The sequence below is a fragment of the Drosophila elegans genome, unplaced genomic scaffold (genome assembly GCF_018152505.1).
Source record: "Drosophila elegans isolate 14027-0461.03 unplaced genomic scaffold, ASM1815250v1 contig_468, whole genome shotgun sequence".
Classification (NCBI taxonomy): Eukaryota; Metazoa; Arthropoda; class Insecta; order Diptera; family Drosophilidae; genus Drosophila; species Drosophila elegans.
Genome location: NW_024545855.1, coordinates 1,067,123 through 1,089,783, shown reverse-complemented (window position 1 = coordinate 1,089,783; position 22,661 = coordinate 1,067,123). Strand labels below are relative to the sequence as shown.

The following is a 22,661-nucleotide window of genomic DNA, read 5'->3' as shown; positions in this document are numbered from 1 at the left end:
GAACTGTTTATGCGCAGCAGATGTACAATACAAACGCGACCCCAAAGGAGCCAACTTGCCGCGAAAATATATGAGCTCCATATTAATAATTTGCATCTAGATACGGGCAACTATCTTTCGCAGTTCGCAGGAGATGCGGCGCGTAGTTCGTACTTCTCTTAATTTTCAGCTGCTAATTTATGCAAATTTGGGCTCTATGAGCGCTAGTCTATGGCCATCCCGCTCGCACACGCATAAGGCGGCAGAGCAGCAGGCGTATATAACTCAAAAATCGCCAGACAAATCTGCACACATGTTAAGGCCCATAAATAAAGCACATAATCGCAAACGGAACGATCGATGATTGTTGTCACTGCTTGACAGCGGGCGTGGGAAAGAGATGGGGATAGTGGAAAAGTGGACGGGGGGTGGGTGGAACAGAGAGCGGAGCGAACAGACAAGCACAACGCTGGATTGTCTGCCTATATGTATGTGTGTGCGTCAAGTGCAGAGAGGCGTGCCGCTGAGAGATTATTGAACGATGCACTCGAGCGGAGCAAACAAACAAGAACAACAAGGAATATGCAACTGCAACAACAACCGGTTACCTTACCTGCACACACACAAAAAAAACACGCCCCTCTCACTGAAGCGCAAGAGTGACAGGCATATTGTTCTGTTCACATACTATATATCTGCCTCCCTCTCTCTCCCAGAGAGCACTGCTTGACAGTGCGACCATCTTGTATGTGCCATCACACACACACGCGCACCCGTAGGCAGGGCCTCATGCAAACGGGTTTTCCGGTGCGCTTGTATTAGTCAAAGAGCAAGCCGCGCCAGTCTTTCCTGTTTTGCGCTCGTGTTCGTTCAGTTCGATTTCAACTGTTGACGTGTTTGCAAGCGTGTTATCGTCGTGCGTCCGCTCGTTCGTATTTTGCTATCGATTCTCGTCTCGTCGCGACAACAACAAAGAAAGCTCGAAAAACGCGTCGGCAAATTTACTAAAACATACAGAGCTCAATAAGTGTACCAAAAATACAAGAAAAGAAAAACCACAGAAAGAAAACCCAGTAAAAACAAGCAGTGTGATTGAAACAGTGTGCTAAAAATGTAAGATCAAAATGTGTGATCAACGATCATAGAGAAACAAAATAAGGAAAAAACAAAAAATCAAAAGTTTTTAACGCTAGCCACCGTGAAATTCATTATCCTTATCGAGCGATCAGCCTTTGGAGCCCCTAATATCAAAAAAAAAAAAAATTAAACAAGAAATAAAAAACAGAATTGCTGACACAAGCATTCGAAAAATCTGGCACTTGCGCTTATCAATTTATTGCTATCAACTAAAGCGCGCGGAGAACGAAGAAAAAACAAAAACAAGAAGACATTTAATGAAAAGTGTTTGCTTCTCTATTTCTTTTTTTCCACTTCACTTATCGCAGCGCTGCTTCTGCTGCCGATAGATAGATAAATTGATTGAGTTTTCGACTCAAAAGGCAAGGCAATGGTTATTTGCTTTTCTTCCACCTTCGGGAGGTAACAAATTATGTTGCCTTATCGCCGTTCTTTTCGTAGCGCAATTGTCAATTGAACGATAGGCATCTGGGCACCTTAAAGATACAGTCCACACAAGCTCGGGTCCAACTTGGTCTGTATTATTAATATTTTTTTGAAGCCAAAAGCAAACAAAGAAAGCAAACACAAAAAAACTCCCGTTGATAGTAATCATTTCGAAAAGAAATCAACGAGTGCAATGCACACAGCTCGCAGTACAAACATATATGCTATCTATTGCTGATAAGCCCAAAATTCCCCAAAAATTCGGCTACCTGTCTAAATCAATATGGGAGTGTTGTCTCTGCGATATGGCGATATATCTTGGGCAGTAAGAAACCCCACCGACAGACAGACAGACAGATGCCAGTTAGCAATTCAAGCTCTTCGATAAACCTTTAAATCGCGTCTAATTGGGCCCACACATCGGCACATGGAACACCTAGAAACACACACCTGCTCGTCAAGTATCTGTATCCCAGGCGCCTGCATTTGACATCCCGCAGATACGAAATCCCTTTTGTTCTGTGTTCTGTGTGTGTGTGTAAACATTGTGACAATGCAATTGTTAGGGCTACATGTTTATTAGATCCCCTGGGCGGGATCTCGGTCATCAATCAGCCGATGAATGCCAAAAATCACACTCTTTAGTTTTGCCAATTCCCACACTCACCACACTACGCAGCGAATCCAAAAGTCCAATCGTAAATCAACTCGTGGTTATCCTGTTTAACTATATAACTGTATAACTGTACCGCGCAGCCATAAAGCCATAAAAACAATTGAACAAAAAATGTAAAGCTCGCGATAAGGGAGAGTGAGTGATAACGCCGGGCTACCGTTAAAATCTTATCAACAGCAGACACCCAGTTGCACTTCAGTTGCTAAAGTTGTCGAATATTTCTTGTTGACTTCCACAGAAAGAGAGAGAGAGAGTTGTTTTGTGTTCTGAACTCAGAAAAATGCGTGGCTATTAAGGCACTCGACAAGCGGAAACACAGAGGCCCAATCCCGATTCCGAAACCGATTCCTCCTGCCCCCCGGTAGCACAGAAAAACATTCAAAATTATACTCGAAATGGATATGACCTCAACAGCGGAGGCTGCCGCTCGCAGCTGGTACGACAGTCCGCGCTTAGGGGGCGGCGGTGGCTCCTCCGGCGGCGGCGGCGGCGGCGGCAACGGGGGCGGCCTCTCGCCCCAAACGAACGGCCTTGGCAGCGCCGGCAGCAGCCTGGCCCACAGCCACCACAGCCTCTCCAGCGGCGCCAGCTCGGCGGGCAGCAGTGTGGGCGTGGGCGCAGCGCTGGGCGGCGGCGGCGGCTCCGGACTGGACACCAGCGACATGAGCGCCTTCTACGCGCTGGAGAGCAACGGACACCACCGGCGCTACTATCCCAGCTACCATCAGCACAGTAAGTATACTACTCGAACTTATATTTGAAATTTCCAAAGATCTCTTTAAACAGTTCAATTGGTACTTATTCTATTCAAATGTAAAACTTTGATTTTGAAAATGTACTGCCCAAAGATATTATTTAATATACTTCTATGTATGTTTTTAAATCCCAAGTGACTTTTATAGATCAAAACATTGCTGAAGACCTTTAACAAATTTGCATTGCATTTATCAATTGAAAATATTATATTTCAAAGTTATGGCAACATAGCATTATATTCAGAGAATATATATAGTTAATTTATTAAATTCTCAACAGAATTCATTGAGATAACACATTTAAAGTAAATGCAATATCTAATGACATGAAGAATTTCGTAAATTGGAAAAAATCTATGACTTGCAATTGGCTTGTTATTTATATTTATATTTACAATGACTTAATGTATCCTATTTATATCAAACTTAAAAGAACCCTAAGATGGACTAAATTTAATAAATTGTTTTTCATTTGTATTATTTTAAAATACTTTATGGATTAAATATTGTTTACAATTGAAAATGATTTAAAAGTAATACTACTGGCTTTAAAAAAAAAACTATTTCACAATTGTAAGTTGGTGTCATTAATAAAAGCAGTTTTTTTGTATATAGATTGTAGAAAGCCCTCAATATCGAATTATACCAAGTAAACTGAATCCAGATTTATGGAAATTTTCCAAATAAAAGCTTAACAAATTTTGTGGAAAGTACCAAAAAGCCCTAACCACCATTTCGATTTATTGTGTATTTAAGTAATTTCTTCCATTTTTTGTTTTTTTTTTTTTTTGGTATTTGGTTACCCCTTGGACATTTGTTCTAATGTCATTTCTAATGCGTTTTTAATGAATGTATTTTGGCGGGGGTTGCTTGATAGTTTGCCGCTCTGGTTGGTATTTTACGAAGTGCGTGGGTGTAGCCGCCACACCACCGCCCACCGCCCACCACCCAACGCCCACAAATCGATTGCTTCGCGCCTTTTTTGTGTTGCTGAGTGAGCGTTTCCTGTTGGCCGCCATCGAAATTGAGGAAATGGAATGGGTCGATAGAAATCGCCGTTGTCCTGCAGCTAGATTGTACCCCAGGAACCTGGAATTAAGGTTCTAGATAAGGACTCAAAGCAATGGGATTGAGGCGTGAAACAAGGGAACGAAAACATTAAATAATTTAGTGGAGAAATGCAATTGATTAAATAGGCATTAGGAACATAGATCATTTGAGTCAGTAAACTTTGTATTTGAAATTCATTATTCCGCAAATTTTTCTTTATTCCCCGAAAAACTTTGATGAGAACAAAACGAAAGTTACACAAATTTTCTTTGCTTTTATAACTCTATTATGGCCTACGATTTAAAGTTTTTCCCTGCCAACTGAGAACATAAATGTTGTATATTATTATTTCAGTGACTCCAAGTCACATTTCTCCTAATTGTCTGAAATTTGTTCCTAGGTCAAAAAGAAAATGATCTATGCTCATTAGGGCAGTAGCCTCCCCCCCAAAAAAAAACCACAAGCAGACGAAATTAATGTTTTTATTTTTTGCTCAGGTGTGTTTGTATGAGTGCTAGGTTCACACGCCTCCAAAAACCGAAAAAAAAATCCAGTTCCGCTAAGTTAATTTTCAATTTGAGCCACCGTTGGCTCTGCTTTCTGTTGCTGTATTGTGTTTTCTGCTTTCGGTATTCAGTTTTCAGTTTTCTGAGCTGCGACGACTGTGACTCTGCTGTCAGTTTTGACAGTTGATGCCCCAAGCCCAAGCCCAAACCCAAACCATTTTCACTTGGCACTTAGCCTGTTTGGGCCCATTGTTGGGCTTTGGTTTTGGTTTTTTTGCTGTTGTACTTTTTGGGCTTTATTTCGGTTTGCATTTTGACAGTTCCACGTAAACGCAGCCGCAGCCGAACGAACACCCAAACGTGACATGCATCAATGCAGTGGCAGCGACAGTGGCAGTGGCAGCGTGGTCGCTGAATTTATTTCCTGCTCCTCAAGTGTGCAAAATTTTAATTTAAAATCGCTGTGTGCCAGTGCCAGTGCCAGTGAATTCAGTGCCCAACAGTGCTGAATTCTGGAATGCTGCTGCTGCTGATGCAACTGCAAAGTGATCAATCAGATCGGAGAAGCTGGTTATCCGTTCCCTTTGCATTTATGTTTAATTCATGTTATTCATATGCCGACTTTATTGATGCTTGATTTGAGCCATCCAGCGATCCCCCAGCGATCGCCGCCGCCGTAATTCATTCATGCACTCTGCTCGGGGATTGGGATTCAAATCGAGAATCGTTTGACAGACAGTTTGTCTGGGGAGTGGATTGGAGTGGATTGGCATCCACATCCACATCAATAACGAAGGGGCACCTGTGGCGAGCGTTGATTTTAAAATTCATTAGTCTGCATATGTCACATCTCGGGGCGGCTTAAATCGGGGGGTTTTGCCTTTCCAAGCCAGTAAGTTGGCCAATTTAGTTGTCAATTATGAGTGGCTCGGCTCGAGTCGGTCGACTTTACTCGCTGTCATTAGTGGCAAATTAAGCAACTAGGGCGGCATCACTTTTTTTCGGTTTAGACATAGCCAAATGCAATTTTAATGGCCAACACACACACACACACACTCAAAAGAGAGCTCACATGCCAAGCTCGGAAATTTTTATGATAGCCACGGCCATAAAAACCAACGACAACAAATGTGAAATTTAAATTTCAAAAGCAAACATGCCGAAAATTTTGGCAATAACTTTTGTCTCTGCCCCGTGACTCGAGTTTCTGTGTATGTGTGTGTTTTTGTGTTTATCTGGGCTTTTGTTTTATTTTTCTACATTTTTTCATCTTGACTCCGCTTTTTTCACAAACATTTTCGATGAAAAATATATACACACACAAACTGTTGTTTTGGTCTCTATTTTTTTTTGTTTCGGTATTTCACTATTTGTCTTAGCCATGATTATACACTTGGGACAAAGGGGTATTTGGGTGATGGAAATAAAGAAGGTATTTTGATTATCATTTATCGGAATATTTTGTCAGGAATTTAAGATAAATATTATAAAATGTGAGGACCATTAAGATAATCTGCTTTTAATTAACGTTTTAACACCATGTGTTTTAGAGGTTGGAAAATATTAATTCCTAGGAATATTCAAAAAATAAATCATAAAAAACTAATTTAAGAAATATCATTAAAATAAAGCCTTAAAATTAGAGCATCAAAAATTCGATATGTCATTAGATGTCTACTACTTTTTTTTTTGCTGTCTCTTGACTCCGACGGCTGTTAAAGCTCGAGCATAAAATTTATTTTTAATTACCCCAGCCGAACGTTTGAATTTTTGCCTGCAATTCGAACTGCCCGAATATGTATAGCCATTGCACTCGCACTGCGCAACGTGTGCGAACGAGAGAGGTTGCGATAGAGAGAGAGAGAGAGATATATAGATGCCCCGATAGAGATAGCGATATCTGCGGTCCAAGTTTTTCGACAATATTTTTGTGTGCGAGTCGTGCATTTTCATTTGTTGTTGGCGAACTTTTTCGCCTTATCGTCTGGGTAAAATCGGGCAAATGAAAAGTTTTTGCTGGCTTCTGTTCATAATTCCGTTGGCCCAAAGTTCCCACAGCCACTTAACGCAAATGTCACGCACAGTGGGCAGTGCACTTACAAAGGATATCAAATGCGATGCGGGCCCATTGAGTGCGCACTTTTGTTCCTGTTCCTATTTTTTTTTTTTGTATTTGCCAGTCAACTCAAGCTCAAATTCAAACTTAAACTCGAAACTAGCCTGCTACCAGGTGTTGCACTTGAAGCGCTGGCCACTCATAAATTTTCATGTGGCCAGAATGGCCAGAAATGCCCGAAAGCGCATAAACTGAGTTTTCCAAGAAACTGTGGCCTGGACTTTTGTGGGGCTGGGCCCGTAATAGTTGTTGTAATTTACCGACTGCAACCACGAGGCTTATGGATATACCTATGTTATAGCGAATATAGCGTGCCTGGCCAGAATCTCGGCGGCAAATCTTAATCCCGGTGCGCAGGTTTTCAGCGAATTGTGTGCGAGTGGATGGCCTATAAAAGTGAGTTATGGTATTGCAATTGAACAGCTGGGCCACCGCTGCGTATGATTGATGTGCAGTTTTTGGGTGGCAGTTGCTCCCGCATTTCCCTCCCTCACCGCCGCTGCCGCCGCCGCCGTCGATGCCCTTTTTTTCTATTTAATTCGCCTTGATTAAAGTGTCTTGCCAAATCATGCCACATTAATTATGACCCAAATTCCTGGAAGCATTCCTTACATCGTACGATCCATTGAGCGGCAAAGTTGAAGCGCTGTTTTGCGTTATTATATTGCCCGTTGCATTGACAGTGGCCGGTCATTCATTCCACCGCACATGTTGCTGCTGTGCTGTTGCTGTTGCTGTTGCTGCTGTACTGCTGCTGCTGCTTTACTGCTGTTGCTGCTGGCGCGATGTTTTAATTAGTCGTGGCACAGCAAACTGTCTTTGCTTAATTAAATGACATAATTATAAGAATGTGCTGGGGCTGGCAGGCTGAACCCAGCCAGCCTACGCCAAAATGCCACATGCAACACGTGATGTTGCTGTCGTTGACATTGCCTTGCGATGCTTCAATTAATTTGCACTCCAGCAACAGTTGTTGCTGTTCTGCTCTCTGGCTGTTTTGCATGCCGCAGAGCCAAAGGTGCCGCCACATTGTCCATTGTCCGTTGCAGCAGTAACAGCAACAGCCACAGCAACAGCTACAACGAGCAACTGCAGCAGCAATAGCAACAGCAACGGCAACAGCAACATTCCCATTGGCAACACGTTTCGCATTCTAATTTGACGTTCGCCGGACGGCGGCTAGTTTGCCTAGTGTGAACAGCTGTCCTTCAATCACTATCAATGTCGCCTGATGTTGCTGTGTTGCCGTTGCCGTGTTGCTGTTGCTGTTTCTGCTGCTGCTGCATCAATCTGGCCAAGATGGCGACTGCCAGTTTTGCTCCTTTAAAGCTCGCCGCCTGCTTCTGGCGAACTGGGCCGGAAGTCTTTGCTGCCGAGAAGCCTGGGCCTGTCATTTGTCAGCCGCGATTTCCAGGAACTCGACATGCGATATATGTATATATATATATATATATATATATATATAGGTATCTTGAGGAATACGAATATGCCTTGTGATGTGGCATCATCAATAAGACGGCTACTGGGCCTCGTTATTAATTTGTTAAATCAAAAAGCAGCTACACGTCGATTTATATCAGCAGGCGAGACAAAAGCTTACGCACGGCAGCAACATGTTGCTGTTGCTGCTGTTGTTGTGATTTGTCTAACACAGCGAGCGGTCAGTGTTGGCCATACAAAGAGCCCCGGCCAGCAGCATTCATTAATTTTGCAGCAGACGGCGCAGCAGCAGCAGCCGCAGCAACAGGAGTTGCAGATGCACAAGCCAGCAGCAACATGTTGCCGGTATGGTCTTCGAGCTCCCTCGGCACGATTTGTGAATGCAATTACAATATTGAATATTAGCGCATTGTTGCTGCCCCCGCTGTCAATGCAACAGCGGCAGCAGCAGCAGCAACAGCAACTGCAACCACTGCAACAACGACAGCGGCAACATTTGTGTGCTGCTGCTGATAAATTGCGGCTAATACATTTGTGCAGCCGTGTTTGGCTTGTGGTCCCATTGCAGTGTCAAGTTTACAAATGACTTTTGCGACATTTGCCTGTGCCGATCTTTAGCGCTGATCTCGCCGGATAACCAAATCAAACCCGAATCCCGGGGCTTATTAATCAGACAGCGAGTCATTGTACTCCCCGGCAATTTGCTTCCTAGAATGGCAACTTAAACTATCAATATAGAACAATCTTACCGAGAACTCGGCTAGCCGGCATCGGACCACCTGTAATGGGCTCTAACAAATGACGCCTCTCTAATTAACATTTGTCAATGTTTGCCAGCTCGTTGAGCAGTCGAAATTTGTGCGGCAAACCAGTTTGAGAGGGAAGGGCCCAAGCCTCCCGCCCCGAATAAACCAAAATGACAATAAAAAGAACTCGACAGAATCCACTCCGTTCGGATCACAGAAATATGTGTCGCAAGAGACGCCGCCAAAAATTTGTTGGCAATGCGCGTGCAGCATTCAAGATCGCAAGGAGCAACATCACGATTTTCGCTTCGTTTGCAGCCTTTTTTGGGAGCCCCCCAAAATACTGTTTAGCATAATTTTTAGCCAGGCCATCCTCTCATCGCCCATCGCCCATCGCCATCATCTTTTGTTGGCGGCGCGTGTGTTTAATAAAATATTTTATTAATATGCGAATATGCCAACAGTGGACACAGCAGCAGCAGCAGCAGCAGCAGCAGCAGCAGCAGCAACTTGGATACCTCTTGTATCCCAGAGTCGAGGTCGCATCAATTGAATTTCTCAAGCTCTTGGGCTTATGAATTTATGCAACGTTTTGCCCGCTTCACTTTTTTGTTTTTGGTTTTTGTTTTTGTTTTTGTTGCCCCTTCGACCCATTGTCTTTGTGTGGCTGGGCCCTTTGTTGTGATAAATGTCAACGCGTTCTTATTTATGACATGTGAAGCAGCGCCCGCTGGTGGTCCAATCCCGGCCAGAAACGGAAAAATCGCCGGGAACAAAACACAACAGCAACAGCAACAGCAACATCACGGCCAACTTGTCAGCGAGCAACTGCAAAACACTTCGCGCGCGATCACTTCAAACGCTGCCTTTGAGTGACCAAATTTGGTTTTGTCATATAAAAACTTGTCAATTTTAATGATTTCGCTGACGCTTCGAACTGTCATAAGTGCGCCCGTAGGTATTTTCTGGACAGGATTCGTATTCGCATTCGCATTCGCATTGGCGCATCCTTTTCGGGGTGTCCGCTCATTAGCCGAAAGCCGGCGAAAAAGCCAAACTGTCAACTGGACTGACTGACTGACTGTTTGACTGAATGAATGAGTGACAGGCTGGCGTTGCATTTGCATAAGCTGCAGTTAAAGTTGGCATTGCGTGGCCAGGATTCCAGTTCAATGCACGCGCCTTTTTGTGCCACTGCAGCCGCATTATTAGCATTTTGGTTGTATGTATGTTTTTTTCTTGTTTTGTTGCCCAGTTCCCATTTCATTTCACCCACCACCAAATGCAACTGCAAATGGCCACAAAAATGGCGCACTTCAGAGCTAGAGCCATAAGCAGACCCAGCCCAAGCAACTCCCATTGCCGCGCTTGTTGTTGTCAACGTGTTTTCCCATTTTCCTGTGGCAGCAACCACATTGTGGCACGTATGCAAAAGCTGGGCATACGGCCACGTAATTCACACGTTGCCCCAAACAAGCTGGTTAACTGGTTAGCCGCTCTCATTCTCATTCTCATTCTCATTGTTTTGTAATTATTATTTTTATTTTTGGAGAGAAATTGCCGTCGCTGCCCGGGTAATACGTCAATTATAAAGCAATTAATAACTCAGAGAATTCCACAAAAGTGCAAAAAAAAAAATGTATTTTCCAGGGCGGTGCGTTGTGCAACGGCATAACTTACAAGAAGCCGCTGCCGGTGCTCCAGCTCCTTGAGTTATTAAACGCATTATCATAAATACAATTGACAAGTTATGACTAATGATAAGCTGGCATGCAACGCTGATCCAGGGGGCTGCAAATAAAGTGTTAATAATATAGATGGCAGCGGCAGTGCAGTTTGCGCTTAATAATGCAGCCTGCCTCTGTCAGTCATTCAGTCAGTCAGTCAGTCAGTCATTCAGTCAGTTTATCAGTCAGTCATTCAGCCAGTCCTTCGGGCACTCTTCCAGTCATTCAGTCAGTCACTGGGAGTCACGCAACTGCAGAAAGCAAAGAAATAATTAAAACAAACAAGCGCGCAAAATGCTAAGCAGTCGAGAGACCCAAGTTTCAGCTTCATTTTCAGCTTCAACTTTAGCTACTGTTGGAGGTGCACCAAAAAAAATAAAAATGGGTTACAGCTCAGGAAACACTGCAAGAAAATCCAAACAATTTATTTATATATTTGTACTATATACAATTTGGTATTATTTTTGATCAAAAATTAATTATAAATTGTCTAGCTAAGATTAAAAACTCCAATTAAATTTTTAAACCAATTTTGACCTGTTTCACATTAACTTACAGACAGTTTTCCTTCTATCATAGCAATGCTTTTAATTATAATTACTTTAAAACAAGAAAGAAAGCAAACTTCGGCAAGCCGAAGTTCATATACCCTTGCAGCTATTGCATGAATTAAATACTTTTGAAAATATTTAAATTATGATTTACTTGAGTATATGCTGAAAAACATTGAAACTATGATGATTTGCAGCTCAATTATAAGATAGTTATTTTATATATTTTTATTATTTCTATGGGAGCTATATGATATAGACGTCCGATTTTGATAAAATTTAAACCATAATTCTGAAATAATTAAACATTGCTATATGTCGAAGAACTAAACAAAAAATTAAAAAACAGAAAAGTTATAATTTTTTTTCATTTATTTTTCCGATTGTTCCTATGGGAGCTATATGCTATAGTCGTCCGATTTTGATGAAAATTAAAACATAATTCTGAAATACTTAACCATTACTATATCTCGAAGAACTAAACAAAAAATTAAAAAACAGCAAAATTATAATTTTTTTTCATTTATTTTTCCGATTGTTCCTATGGGAGCTATATGCTATAGTCGTCCGATTTTGATGAAATTTAAACCATAATTCTGAATTATTTAACCATTGCTATATGTCGAAGAACTAAACCAAAAATTAAAAAACAGCAAAGTTATAATTTTTTTTCAATTATTTTTCCGATTGTTCCTATGGGAGCTATATGCTATAGTCGTCCGATTCGGCTCGTTCCGACTTATATACTACCTGCAATAGAAAGACAACTTTTGGGAAAGTTTCATGCAGATAGCTTTAAAACTGAGAGACTAGTTTGCATATAAACGGACGGACAGACGGACAGACGGACAGACGGACATGGCTAGATCGACTCGCCTAGTGATGCTGATCAAGAATATATATACTTTATAGGGTCGGAGATGTCTCCTTCACTGCGTTGCAAACTTCTGACTGAAATTATAATACCCTCTGCAAGGGTATAAAAATGGCCCATTCGTCACTACGTAAACCTAATATGCAATAATTTCGTTTTGTTGTCACTTAAGAATGGCTTATATATATTTTTATAAATTTCCTAATTGTGTAAGCGATACATTTTCAAAAATTTCGTAATTACAATTTTAATAGGAAAACAATTTGAGTTCAAAATATTTCATAATTTACATTTCTAATTTACATTTTTGTGGAATTAGTTATTGAATAGTTGTATATATATTTTCCTGTGCACAACTATAACTATCAAGGTGTCTTCGAGCGGCTAAAACTGACCTACCTGCTGAGCTCTCGATCTCGCTAGCGGTGGTGGCTGAAACTGGAATCCGTTATAGTTTATGGCCCGTTGTTGGTTGTTGCTGGTTGTTGTTGTTGCTGTTGTTGCTGCTGCCACTGCTGCATGCTTAAACAATTTCCAATTTTGGAGCAGGTGTAACAGCGCCGCCAAGAGAGACACTTGACCGCATTTTGGAGCCACGCGCCTACAACAGCAACAAAAGCAACAGCAACAACGCATCGCATCGCATCACATCAAATCGCCCGTTGAGCAGGTGAAAAGAAAAGTCCTTGTTTCTCGAGGGTAGCTCTGGCTATAAATTAAGCCACCGCCTGCAGACGTTGTGAAACATCAAGGGGTCAGGAAGGATTCCCTCATCCTCGTCCTCGTCCTCGTCCTTGTCCTTTCGCATGATTGATTGTTGGCCTTTGGTGGCAGGAAGCAGCTGAATCAGCTGAATCAACTGAATCAACTGAATCAACTGAATCAACTGAATCGGCTGAAATCCACTAATCGACCAGCACTGACATCTCACATAAGTTCGTTGGAAAAACGGTTAGAGAGTCTCGTTTCACTCATTTGCGGATTTGATTTCCATCGATTGATAACACAACGCCCAGCATCTCGCACCCCTAATCGCAATCCTTTTGCCTCGATTTTTGGTGTGAATTTAATTTACCAGAGACTGAGAGAGCTGAAAATCCTTTTTTGGCCTTATCAAGATGGGTTTCGCCACCCTGCTTTTGCATTGCCTTTGCTTTGCTTTGCTTTGCTTTGCTTTGTCCTTTCACATTGAAATTCAAATGTTGCGAGATGGCCGAGAAATGATAACTTGGTCCGGCAGCTGATGCATTTTACTAATTGAAGCCATTTCATCTCTGGTTTTTTTTTGGGGGAAAGGGGGTTGGGAACTCCACCTGTTTGGTGACTGTCTTCTGTCATCTTCAAATGTCCAACACGTCCGGCTAAGTGCACAGTCAGAAACCGGCCTACGTTTATATGTGTATATACTCGTTCCCGTACTCGTACTTGTACATTAATTATGTCATTCACGTCGTCGTCAAGCGTCAGCTTCGATTGCAATTAAAAGGCGCTTTAAGCCGGGTTTTCGGATTCGGTTTTCGGATTTTGGTTTTCGGGCCTGGCTTAGATGGACAGGCGCTGAGAGCGTTGAGCGCTGTCAAACGCTTTTAAAACGCCATAGAAATGTCCAAGTTAACTGAGAGCCAGGAGAACGGGGCTAAAAGAAAGAGAGCGGCGGCTTTTGGCGCTTTGATCTGTCAGTTTGAAGAAATCAAGCGCAGGCCAAAAAGCTTCAAAATGTTGTTTTTTAACCGCTTTTGTTGTTGCTGTGTAGAACGTGTCAGCCAGGCTTGCCTTCTTTTTTGTTTTTGTTTTTGCTTACTTTATTTTTATTGTTTTTTTTTTTTTTGGCCTGAAGACGAGCAAGGGCAGCGTTTTTCCACCAGCACGAGCTTTGCATACCACCAGCAACAACAACAGCAACAGCAACAGCAATAGCAGCAAAAAAATGTCGTTCTTTTTGTTTCAAGTTTGCAACTTTAATTGCTGTGTACTCAGCTTGATTTATTAGCGAATTGTTTTATACGACCAGCGCACAGCTAAGGAACAACAACAAACAAGTAAAAAACGACTTAGCCAAAAGTGAGTCATGTACATATAGTATATACTGCGGGATTAACATTAACAGCCCGCTGATATCGCCAACACCATCGGCTGGCAAATTGAAAGTTTCGCCATGCCAATTAAAGAACGCATCGGACATTGATTTGGCAACGGGCTGAAAGATGCAACCATCCCGACCATATAATTTAGCATGACCAATGGTATTATTTCCCTCGATCTTGGCAAATTATATATGAGCCATACCGATGACGACTTCATATAAAATATAAGGGGGTTCCTTTCATTGGTTTTGTCTTTGGCGCAAAAGTGTGAAGTCTGCACAGCAGATCGTGAAAAGCAATAACCACATTTGATTGAGGCATTGCACTGTGTTGTACGTTATACTGGGAATATTCCTTTACAAAGACGAGATATCAAAACCCTGTTGCTGGTTCTGCAATGGTGATGCTCCTGCTTCTGATGCTGCTGCAGCAGCTAATTTCTATAATCAGGCACACGTACATATAATATCGCCACTAAAGCACTGTTATTAGGATAATCAAATGGATATTATCGCAGCCAGCGATCCGGTCAAAGCAGCGACCCCAACGATCCATCGATCGTGTTTGGTTTTTCTTGCTATATACCGAAGGCTGAATACTCTTGTTAGAAGTGGTCAAATTATGGCTCTTCTTGAGAAAATAATAGCTAAGAGGGTTTATGGTTTAAATGGAAGTGTTTGCTATAACTTTGCCTAAATTTTAATTCAATAGTAGTTGGTTCTTAAATCATTAATTTCATAATTTAGTTTTATCGAAGCATACGAACTTTCCTATTTAATAAGTCTTTTATTATCACCATAAATATTATCTTCAATATTATACTTATTTTTAATGGCCTGACAGCAGAGTATTCTGAATTCTTCCATTCAGACTTTATTATAAGTTTCCTTTACGCTATTCCTTTTTGACTCTTGTCTTGATTTGGCCTAATCCATCTCGGCGTGCAATGAACTGACCTACTGTTGGCCAACCAGCTTCGACTGCTGTTTCTGCTGTTGCCGCCGATGCTGCTGCATAATCAAAAATAATTTCACATACAAACAAGCCCCGAGGGCCAGCAAGTTGCGACTCTTTGGGGAGCTGCAGCCAATATTAATGATAATAATAAGAATAAGTGCGCCCCGAACAATTGCAACGTGCCTGCCAGCCCCCTTTGGTAGTCCCCCAACCTCAACCACAGTCCTCATCCCTCTGCAAAACTCGAAAAACACCCGCTGCGAGGATATGGGGATCTGTCGGATCCGTCGATCGACTGCGGATCGACTGGGGATCGACTGGGGATCGCTGCGGATAGGATCGATGGAGTAACCGGCAGCATTGGCGCACATAAATCTCACTTGGTGTCTGCTAAATTATACACTGCCAGACATTTAGGCTACACTTTTGGCCCCGCAACACAAAAGCCGAGGTGAGCCGGCCCGAGCCGTTGATCGATCTTTTTAGCTCTGGGACAAAAGTTTAACGCGATTGTTTATGATACAAATTAAACAATTTATGACAATGCAGAAGTCCCAGTCGCAGTTGCCTTTATTCCCTCCTTTTATTCGCCAGCTCTCTATGGTCTTGGCCATATGCAAAGTTGCCCCGAAGGCCGCGAGCAATGAATGGTGGTTCGTTTTGCGTTCCACGGCGGTTGAGTGTTCCGAGGTTCTGAGGCGGCTCTTTCTCGCTCTCTTTTTTTTTGTTTTTAGCTGACTCTGGTGTTTCATAAATTATAACGCAGCTTTTCCGCAAATTTGCGCGGCAGCCACAGAGGAAAATAAGAGAAACAACAACAGAGTATCGTCATTTATTACGAATTTTGATCGCTTCTGGTGGCGGCTTAGTCGGTTAATCTTCGTTATAAATTTGGGCCATAATTGATTTAATGCAGCATTTAACTTGATGCGACGCGCAGCGAGAGTTTATTAAATTTGTAACCCCTTTTTTTTTTGTTTCCTTGCAGCATCCCGCATGCCCTCCACCCATGCCACGCCCCAAGTGTGCCGGCCCCACTTCCACACCCCGCTGAGTCCCTGGCTGACCAGCGAGCACAAGTCCTTCGCCCCCGCCAGCGCCTGGAGCATGGGCCAGTTCGCCTGCCCCCAGGAGCCTCAGGTGGAGCACAAGCTGGGCCAGATGGGCCAGAGCCACCAGACGACGGCCGCCGGTCAGCACTCGTTCCCCTTCCCGCCGACGCCGCCAAAGGACTCCACGCCCGACTCCGTGCAAACCGGTCCATCCGAGTATCAGGTGAGTGCATTCATGGGGTTTATCGATTATTTCGATCAATTTGAGTTTCGTAGAAAATCTTCTAACTATAAATATTGTATATATTTCAGTCTTACTACTTTATTATTTATTATAAGTTTCACTCGGTTGCTAAAATACATTTATCGATAGTCAATTGTAGCGATAATCAATTGCAGAGTTATTTTGATGTCATAGTATTTTCATATCAAAAATATTAGCACAACTTAGAATTGTTATTAAAAACAATAATTGTAGCAGGTACAAATTATGAGTATTTTAAAATCGTCGATTATTTCGATTAATGTTTGTTTTGAGCAGTAGTTTCTCAATATGCATATTGCAGGTATTACAGATTGACTACTAACGTTTATAATTACTTCTTTATTTTTTTAATATTTACATATTTATCGACTTGTTAAGCAAAAATACATTTATCTATGGTCAATTGTAGCTGAATAATCGCGGAGTTACTTTCTTATTAGCAGTCGACTAAAAGAAATAAAAATTATATTTGCTTATAAGCAAACAATACAGGTAGCAGGGTATAAATTACCTACAGTTATTAATATTCGCATACGAATATTTAAAATTAATTATTTAAGTGGAACATTAAAGTTAAAGACAATTCAAGATGATAAAAATCGAATCTTAATGAAATCTCTCAAAATGCTTACTAATTGAGGGTATAAAATGTAAACCACAAAATAAAATTCTTTGGCATTTGCCCAGTATTTTATGGCCTGTTTAAAAAGCTAACTGACTTAATCCCAAATTTTTGCAGGCCGTGATGAACGCGTTTATGCACCAGCAGGCCACGGGCTCTACCTCACTGACGGACGCCAGCTGTGCGCTGGATATCAAGCCGTCGATCCAGAACGGCAGTGCGAGCGGATCCTCCGGCAGCGGCGCCACCCACACGTCGGCGCCCAAGCAGCGCGAAGGTACTACCAGCACCACTAATTCCAGCTCCAACTCCACCAGCAGCAGTCAGCAGCAGCAGCAACAGCAGCAGCAGCAGCAGCAGAGTAACAGCAACAGCAACACCAACGCCAGCAGCAACACATCCGCCTCGTCCGCCGCAGCAGCAGCTTCTTTGTCCGCCGCCGCTGCAGCCGCCTCCGCAGCGAGTCAATCCTCGAACGGATTGTTCGACGGCACGGCGCAGGCGTACAGCAGCGGGGGGAGTGGCAATGGGGGCGGCAGCGGTGGCTACGACGGCTCCTATGCCTCGTACCACCATGCGGCGGCGCACCATCAAGCGGCGGCGGTGGCGGCGGCGAATATGTTCCAAAGTTCCTCGGTGGCGGCGGCTGCAGTGCGTCATAGTATGGCCGCGGCGCAGGCGCACCATCATCATCATCACCATCACAGTGGCCACCATCACAGTGGAGCCTCCTCGGGCATGCACGGCCTGGGTGGCTCGGTGGGTGGTGGCAGTGGGGGCGGCACCGCCGGCATGGGCAGCATGAGCGGCGGCAGCGGCGGCGGCGGCGGTGCGGCATCGCTGAGCGGTCACAGCGGCGGCGGCGGGAGCAACGCCGGACTGGACATCAAGCCCGTGCGGACCAAGCCGCGGACAAGTGCTGGTAAGCAAGACAAAAGCTTATAGACATTATGCGATCTCGGTGTGGGTGAATAATCATTGTTACTCGCCATCGATTGTTTAACCATTCGATTATGTTTATGTCAGTGTTGTGTGCAATGAGACTGTTTAGAAAGGTTCACTTATAATTAAATTATAACATTTGCAAACTGAGAGCTATAAAAAATACGTCATATTGTGCCTAATATACGCTATTGCTTTCCTATCGAAATAATCGATTTATCGACAAAGTGTCTTTTAAATTTAAAATGTCAAAATCATTTTCCATAAATACGGGAACAGCAAAGCAGAACGCTTTTCGTATATATTTTTTAAACTTTTATAAGCTCTACAAGAATTTCCATAAGTGCTGATACAAAAGTAATTAAAATAAAATCTGTAATTTATTTAAACAAAATGCCTCGATAAACCAGTGCTTAATTTTTGTATAATCCAAAGATAACTTTCTTGTAAGCAGTCTCAAAGTGAACCACTTATTGTTTAGTTTTCACTTTAGTTTGTAGTTATCATTTTGAAAACCCCCTTATGCCTTGACACCACCCCACCCCCCCGCTTACTTTGATTGCCATTGCTCTTTCACACGCTCACGTGGGAAGTACGAGTCCAAATCCGATTCACTCCGACACCGAACTGCTCATCACTTAACTCCTACCCTGGAAAAGGGGAAAGCCCCCATCCGACGAGCTACTAAAGCACTTGACATGTGCTCGGGAGCAGCATGCTGGCCACATTCCCGCCACTTGAGCATGTTTCCTGCCATCGCTGGCCGCGTAAAAATATGCAGAAAGATCCCAGGGCAAGGGCCCAACCTCCTCCTCCTTCTCCTCCTTCCATTGCGTATACGCGGTGTATTCGCGTTGCCATGAAATCAGCACATTACAATGACAACAACGGCAACAACAATAGCTGCAACTGCGGCAGCAACTTCAATGCTATTGTCAACGCTTTGCTCGGCTCCACTGGCTCATGATGTTGCTGCTGTTGCTGTTGTGGTTGTTAATTACTTCATGTTGCTGCTTTTGCTGCTGCTGCTGCTGTTTGAAAAGACCCACCACACAAACAAGCGCATACGAGCATATATTCATTCGCATTCGCTGCGGAAGTTGCAGGCTGCTGCACCTGCTTTAGCGTTGCGTTTTTGCATGGCCCGACAGCAGCAGCAACAACAGCAACAACAGCAACAACAACAGCAACGACAACAGCAACAACGACATCTTTATAGCTGCCACTTGGGCCATGCGTGAGGGTCGGTGTGCTGCCACAGCCAACCCCCAAAAACAAGCAGCAAAACCAGCTAAGGAAAACCAGCTGGCCAAAGGCATACAACGGCAACATTAGTCACAGCAGCAATATTAGCCGTAGTAGCAATATTAGCCACAGCAGCAACTCTGTTACCTTCCGACTAAATTCTGTTAAGGGAAAAATATGTGAGCCAGCCATCTGCAACATTTCTATACTGCAGCAACTTTACAGCCGCAGTAATAATTTTTTTTTATAAAGGGGAGAAGATAAATAATACAAATACCCAGAAGCAACTTGCAGATGCAATTCCTTAATAAAATCAGCTGCAACAACTAACTATTCCTTTAATTTCCAACCAAACTCTTTAGAGTACACATATAATAAAAATGCCAAGAAGTCCAGTATAAGTTGTCCAACAGCAACCTTTGGCCCAAGAGCAACTTTGTGGCACAGCAGCAACATATAAAGCACGGCAGCAACACCATCTGTTAGCGCCGTCTAACCTCTGTTAAGGGCAAATTGTTAGGCACTTGCCGCGCACTTTTCGCACCACTGCAATTGTTCGTTCGTTTGTTCGTTTGTTCGTTTGTTACAACACAAAGAGCACACCTTGCTTTCCAGCTGCACCCACCGAATGCAAATAGATTCGTAGCCCCTCGTATGAGCCATATAATCATGACTGTATAACAAGGCACAAATGAGGAAGCGGCTTCAAGAGAAATAAAAATGAAAAACAAAAAAAAAGTACATGAAAAAGGGAGAAGTGGCCTGACAAAACGCTTGCAGATTTTATTTTATTTCATTCTCTTGGCCCGGCGACAGTTTTTTTATTTTTTGTTTTTGGCCCGTCCTTTAGCCTGGCCTTAACTAACCAAGAAAACGAAATGAAGGAAAAAAAACATTGTCTGCCTTCGTTAGTCTTGCGGCAGCATCTTGTTGCCTGTATTTATTTATCGTTTATCGCATCGCTGGCGATAAGTTTTTCGGGCGCAAGAACATGTGTTGTGGCCTTTGTGGCTCGTTGCCACTGCCACTGCGGCAGGATCTGCCAGGGAATTGGAATTGATTGGATGCCATTTGGGCTTTTGTCAGGTGAAAATAAAAAATGTTGTGAATGAGCTTTAAGTAATTGATATGGGTATGGACACTGGACACTGGATTCCGGATTAAGGGGATCCTCGATCCACGATCCTCGCCCATACCCTCACTTCACTCAATCAGGGCTTAAAGCCACGAACAGCGGGCATTGTTCCTTTGTCCGCGCTTTGACAGCTGTGGCCTCAAAATGAGGCGCTTGCCATTTATTTGTGGCATGCACCCCCTAAGCCCCCTCACCTCCTTTCCCTTCCCCTAACCCCACTGCAATTTATAAGCCCTTTTTTGATCAGCCAGCGTGCCAATTATTCATACTAGGCGCATACTTTTCATTTCACCCCAGCCACTTTTGTTCAATTCCAATTTCATTAATTTCTTGTTCTTCTTTTCGAGTATTTTAAGCATTTTCATTTTGAAATTTGTTTAAAAAAATTAAAACAATAATAACAAGCAGCAACAACAACTATTTACTCACACACATCCATGTGTCTTTTGTCTTGCTCACCAAGTAATTGTCTCTATCTTTAACTATCCTCTAACCAGCCCATAAATCTGAATATTAATCCAAACAACTAATTAAAAGCAGAGGTTCTCAGGATCTGTGCTGCCCACATGAAAAGTCAAGTCCAACAAATTAACAAGAAAAAAGGTACAACACATAAATTCTAGACAATTATGGCCCACTGACGCCAAATGTCAAATCAAGCAGCAACAGTTAGTTGGACCTTTAGACCCCGGACGAGAAGGCTAAGAAGGCTAAGAAGGCTGCCAAATCAGGCCCTAAAAACAGGTTCAGTTTCGGTTTCAGTTTCAGTTTGGGTTTGGGTTTGGGTTCGGGTTTGAGTTCGGTTTTTTTTTTGAGACCCAGAGAGACAATGTCACACCGTAAAAAACAAACGGAGACGAAGAAATACCAAAGTGTGCACAAATTTCCAGGAAATTACAGCCAGATGACTGTGCCCGAGCCCATGGACCACAGAAGATGATGTAAGTTGTGGTGGGGGGAGGGGTTGAGAGGTTGAGAGGTGGAAAACAGTTATAAGCAGGCTACTAAATCATAGGCCAACCTGCTACGTGTGTCTCTTTCTGGAAAATGAAAATAAAAATAATAATAAATAAAACAGAAGAGGGACAAGCCACAAGAGCGGAGGCAAATTGAAACCAAAACAAAGGCGAAAGAAAATCTAAAACAAATGCCTGATGGCCATAAAACATAGGTCCCAGGATCGCTATAAATAGAAGTCGAATCAAAAAGTAGTTAAACCCAAAGAATTCCCAGTGCGCGTGCGCAGCAGCCAACTTCGTTTTGGGATGCAACCCATATTCCCTTTCAATTTCGGCCAACTTGGCTGCCTTTTTGTGTTGTCAAATGTGGGCACGTAGGGTAAAAACATCATTAACACGTTTGATTTATTAACTGCCGAGTGGTTATTCCGATTGGAGGAGCAGCCCCACAACTTTCCGGAAAGCTGAAAAACTCAACAGCAACAAAAAATAAGGAAAAACTGCAACAATGGTGGGCCAGCCACACTTTATGGCTTAATATGCAAGCAAAGGTTCCTTTTATGCTAAATGCATGGCCTTCCGTTGTTCTGCTTTATGACAAACTAATAAATGCATAAAGTTTTCAATTTTTCAACGGCTTCTGTTCGAGGTGCAAACCGAAGAATTGGATGCTTTGGCATAAATATGCATGACTGGGGCAGGTGAAAATTTATGACTAGGTACGCTCGAAAATAAGAGACACAGAGTGAAATTCGCTATTTCTCGTTGCTGCAGAGACAAACAAACTTTTCTCCTCGCCTTAATTTATGCAACTTTAATTCAGTGGGTGTTGCCCCACTGATTGGCGGCACTTTTACGCAGAAAAAAAACGGAGAAACAAAAACACACGCCCAGCGGCAATTAAAAAGTGCCACAAAAAATCGACCAAAAATAAACCAAGGCAGAGCAAACTTGCGATTAAATGGAAACAAATGAACTGTTTATTTAACGCGCTGGGGGCAGTTTACCAAAAAAAAAACAAAAAAGTTAAAAGAGATTACTTGACCACATGCTGATGATGACGACGCGGGGAGTGGGGAAAACACGCAGAGCGTTTTATTTAATTTCTTTGAAAGCTTGAAAACAAAATGCCTGGCATGCCAGGAGACAGGACGCCGCAGGACACGTGTGACAATAGCTGCGTGAACTAAATCACGTGAAGCAACACAAGCCCCAAAAGAAAATGGGAAATAAAGCCCGGTTCTGTCATCAAAACGCAACTGGAATTCCCCTAATGGCATTTCAGCAGGCAAGCGCTTGACAAACGCACTTAATGCGAACCTTTTCTTAGGTTTTTTTTTTTTTTGGGTGTGCCTCTGGCCAGTGGCTAATATTCAATAAAAAGTTATGCTCATGTGGCCATGTAAAAAGGCTGGCT

The 22,661-nt window shown here is 42.8% G+C and overlaps 1 protein-coding gene across 3 annotated transcripts in view; it reads left to right on the top strand.

The window, feature by feature from the left end:
* The first annotated feature begins 840 nt into the window (after positions 1 to 840).
* Positions 841 to 22,661, top strand: part of LOC108143871 (GATA-binding factor C) — a 38,678-nt gene continuing 16,857 nt past the window's right edge. Inside the window, exons 1-4 of one of the 3 annotated variants that reach the window (XM_017268438.2) lie at positions 841 to 1,092; positions 2,457 to 2,950; positions 16,013 to 16,299; positions 17,081 to 17,885. In XM_017268438.2, coding sequence (XP_017123927.1) covers positions 2,614 to 2,950; positions 16,013 to 16,299; positions 17,081 to 17,885 — 1,429 coding nt within the window. In that variant the 5' untranslated portion in view covers positions 841 to 1,092; positions 2,457 to 2,613. Of the gene's footprint in view, positions 2,951 to 16,012; positions 16,300 to 17,080; positions 17,886 to 22,661 lie in introns of all 3 variants that reach the window. The other 2 variants (XM_017268439.2, XM_041708955.1) reach the window with 2 other exon arrangements.